Source organism: Coptis chinensis, chromosome 1 (assembly GCF_015680905.1).
Source record: "Coptis chinensis isolate HL-2020 chromosome 1, ASM1568090v1, whole genome shotgun sequence".
NCBI classification, from domain to species: Eukaryota; Viridiplantae; Streptophyta; class Magnoliopsida; order Ranunculales; family Ranunculaceae; genus Coptis; species Coptis chinensis.
Genome location: NC_141456.1, coordinates 60,964,781 through 60,967,862, shown reverse-complemented (window position 1 = coordinate 60,967,862; position 3,082 = coordinate 60,964,781). Strand labels below are relative to the sequence as shown.

Sequence of the window (3,082 nt, the reverse complement as noted above, 5' to 3'; positions counted from 1 at the left end):
ATAGGTGGAAGGAAGTGGAACAAATGTGTGATTGGGATTAGTGCACCCGAGCCGTTAGTTTTTCTTTTAGGTCTGATTCTTTTGGAAGTATGTAATAACGTAGTTTTCTTTTTATATGACATGAGAATACAATGTTGGAAATTGTTATTCTTAAAGTTGTTTATGTTTGTATTGGGATGGAAGAAAGTTTTAATAAAGTGATAGTTGAGGAATTTGGAGATTTTTGTTGTTAAGTTGATCCTGTTATGATGTGGGTTTTAGGTTTTGACATGTGTTGTATCCCCCCGTCATAGCCTGGGTTTTTAGACAATTGAACCAAGTGATGGTTGAGATATTTATATTTCAATTATTCATTTTTTTAATTGTTTAGAAATTCGGGATGTGACAGTGTTCCTTAAAGCTGTTTCAATATCTTCATCTTCGATCGGGCCAACCTTTGGTAACTCTGCACGAACAGATAGTGATGAACATTTCAGTTAATAGTTTTTTGTTTTTGTTTTTGTTTTTGTTTCTCTGTCTTTTTTTCTTTCTGATACAGAACAATTACTGATAAGGAACAAAAACTACAAATAATAATAATGACAATAACATTCTCTTTTCAGCAGAATAAATACACAGGCAAGCTCTCTTCTTGAGGGTTGGATGGGAAGGAGCGACGGAGTGCTCAGAGAAGCTGGTAATACAACCAATAGGACGTTACCTAACACAATAACTATCAAATTCAAACAAATGCTAGTGATATACCATAGAATTATTGAATCCTGCAGATTATAATTTGCATTTATTTCCCCAAGCTTGTTTAGCAGTCACGGAAGTGATAACTAATGTGAGTTACATCCCGTCCTCAGGCACCACATCTGGCTCCTCTTCAAGAAGCACCATTACTCGTCTAAGAGGCTGCATCGCAGCCTCTTTGCAAACTAATCGAATATCTGAACCTGAATAGCCTTCTGTCCTTTCAACTAGCAACTCATATGGAAGCTTCTCTTCACCAGGTATCGATGGTAGTAGTTCGTTCCTCAAACATTGCTCCTCTTGCTTCTGGTTCTGGAAGTGGTACAAGAATCTAATTCGTCAAAGTTAAGTGAAAACTTCATTTAATGGTACTTCACTGGTTGGAAAGCCACTCCACACCAACGAACAAATTATACGACGGAGAGAGAGGGAGTTAAATATTCTTAAAGAGAAAGCTCTCAATTAGTAAGAAAAAGTGTCTTTTTCAAAAAATAGCAAAAACATGACATGGACGTTAGTTGCTTCAACTTGCATTTAACCAAGACGAATCTAGATGATGACGGAAACAAAAGTGATAAGTAAATTGTAGAAGTTGGAAGCTTTTAGGATACTCGCTTCTCAAGACGCCAGAGCATAGCTGCATCCAGTTCCCATGGAAGATTTGTTGCTGCCAAAACAAAAACGAGATCAGTCGTCTTTGTCAAGCCATCCATCTGCAATCATTACTCTATTGATCAATTGTGGAAAATGGACTGAGACAGTATTAATAAACAAACAGGAATAACTAGATATGGACAAGCATAGATGTAGTAAGTAGAAAACATTTCTGCTCCAGAAAGAGAAGATTACAGAAATTTCTTTGTGGGATGGTCTTTCAGTTCAATTTTGGAGTGTCACTTTCCAGTTCTCCACTTTTCAAGGTATGAGAGTACTAACACCACCATCGAAACTGAACCTATTACTTCTTGACTATATGTATTTATTTCCTATTCTAGAATAAGACTTGCACGTCTATGTCAACGCAGAGATATACTTCAACAAAATCACCCACATCCACACTGATCAGAAAGTTGTACTTCCAGTTTTTTCTTCTTTTCTTCCCCTTTCTATTTTACTTATTTATTGCATAAGAATGAGGAAATAGATCAGGAACAATGTGAAATAGAACTGCAACCAATTTCAGAAGATTGAGAGTGATGCATAAATGTTAATTTTCATGGTCATTGCAATAACTTGATGTATATTTTAATAAAACACGGAGTCAATTGTTAACCTGTAAAGAATATCTGTACCAGTAGTCATGTGCTCCTTTTGTCATCCATACCTGTGGCTTTTAAATTGGAGTCCAGCTCCTCTATAACCGGGCACAGAGATGGTATCTCTATAACTGTTGCCCATTTTATGCCATCTGTCAATTCTAATAACTCGGTTAACTCTGTTAGTTTCTCTTTTCCAGCAAAAACAAACTCTGTTACTTTCTTGAACAAACCTCCAGAGTCCAGACCTGAAACTTGGTAGTCTCCTTTTTCAAACTTGTTCTTCATTTTCCTCTTCTTAAATCTTATTTTCGTCTTCATCTAACAGTCCTAACTCCCCATTGTTCTCCTTCTATGTGCCTCAAATTCTTCATCTCCCTCCATAGAAATCCCATCCCCAAGTCCCCAACCTTCAGTACGTTATTCAAAAGTTTTTTTTTTTTTTTATGATCACTACAATTGCCATGAATTACTTTATAATTTGCTTCTACCGGCAAAATACACAGCTTAGGCATTAGTCCTTTGCTGTTTTGAACTGTAGTTAGTACTATACTAGTATAGCTTGTATGATTGCATAAAGAAGAGAGAAAGAATCAATGTTGCTGGAAAAAATAATTAAAGTTATGCATTTATTCACCCGAAACCATCTTTTCATCTTTGAATTTTCTAGGTTCTTTTTGATACGGTGGGGTTTTTAAATGCAAATGCTAAAAAAATGAAAATAAAAAAGAAAAGAAAACAGAGAAACCAACAGAGTTTACCAGGTTGCTAAAGTGGACAGATGGCATATAACTGTCAACAGTTACAGAGATACCATCTCTGTATCCGGTTATAGAGGAGCCAGATTCTTTAAATTGAGTCTACTTTTTAACCAATCAAGAAAGTTTCTTAAAATAATCCTTGACTATAGCCAGTATATCTGCGGCAAACTTGGTAACAGGGGCTCAAAAACTTGAGGTCTCTATTTGACTCTGGCGAAGAAAAAAAATTACCTGTACAAGTAGCTCGGTTTTTAAATGTAAATAATACATTAACATGTTATTCGAGTTATAGAACATACCTCTTGTCCAGCGGAAGAAAACCCGAAGTCA

General features: G+C 35.9%; 1 protein-coding gene across 4 annotated transcripts; it reads right to left on the bottom strand.

The window, feature by feature from the left end:
* Nucleotides 1-388: 388 nt before the first annotated feature.
* LOC147524802 (uncharacterized) lies at nt 389-2,754 on the bottom strand. 4 transcript variants are annotated; one of them, XR_015197317.1, is made up of 4 exons: nt 2,009-2,754; nt 1,347-1,402; nt 745-1,066; nt 389-445 (listed from the first exon to the last, which is right to left on the bottom strand). XR_015197317.1 is itself a non-coding variant. In XM_086563749.1 (3 exons), the coding sequence occupies exons 1-3, from the start codon at nt 2,051-2,053 to the stop codon at nt 832-834; spliced, it is 336 nt and encodes a 111-aa protein (XP_086419875.1). In that variant the 5' UTR covers nt 2,054-2,754; the 3' UTR covers nt 551-831. The 4 variants fall into 4 exon arrangements, 1 of the variants encoding a protein (XP_086419875.1); XR_015197321.1 differs by lacking the exons at nt 389-445; nt 2,009-2,754 and adding an exon at nt 1,585-1,996 and having other exon boundaries at nt 551-1,066; nt 1,347-1,448; XR_015197320.1 differs by lacking the exons at nt 389-445; nt 2,009-2,754 and adding an exon at nt 1,585-1,996 and having other exon boundaries at nt 551-1,066.
* Nucleotides 2,755-3,082: the final 328 nt, after the last annotated feature.

What these genes read in the sequence shown, in the direction of transcription:
- LOC147524802 (XM_086563749.1), bottom strand. Translation starts at nt 2,053, where the DNA reads ATGACAAAAGGAGCACATGACTACTGGTACAGATATTCTTTACAG. An exon ending in GGTACAGATATTCTTTACAG is followed by an intron (nt 1,403 to 2,008) that starts GTTAACAATTGA and finishes TTGTTTTGGCAG; the next exon opens with CAACAAATCTTCCATGGGAA. An exon ending in TCTGGCGTCTTGAGAAGCGA is followed by an intron (nt 1,067 to 1,346) that starts GTATCCTAAAAG and finishes TTGACGAATTAG; the next exon opens with ATTCTTGTACCACTTCCAGA.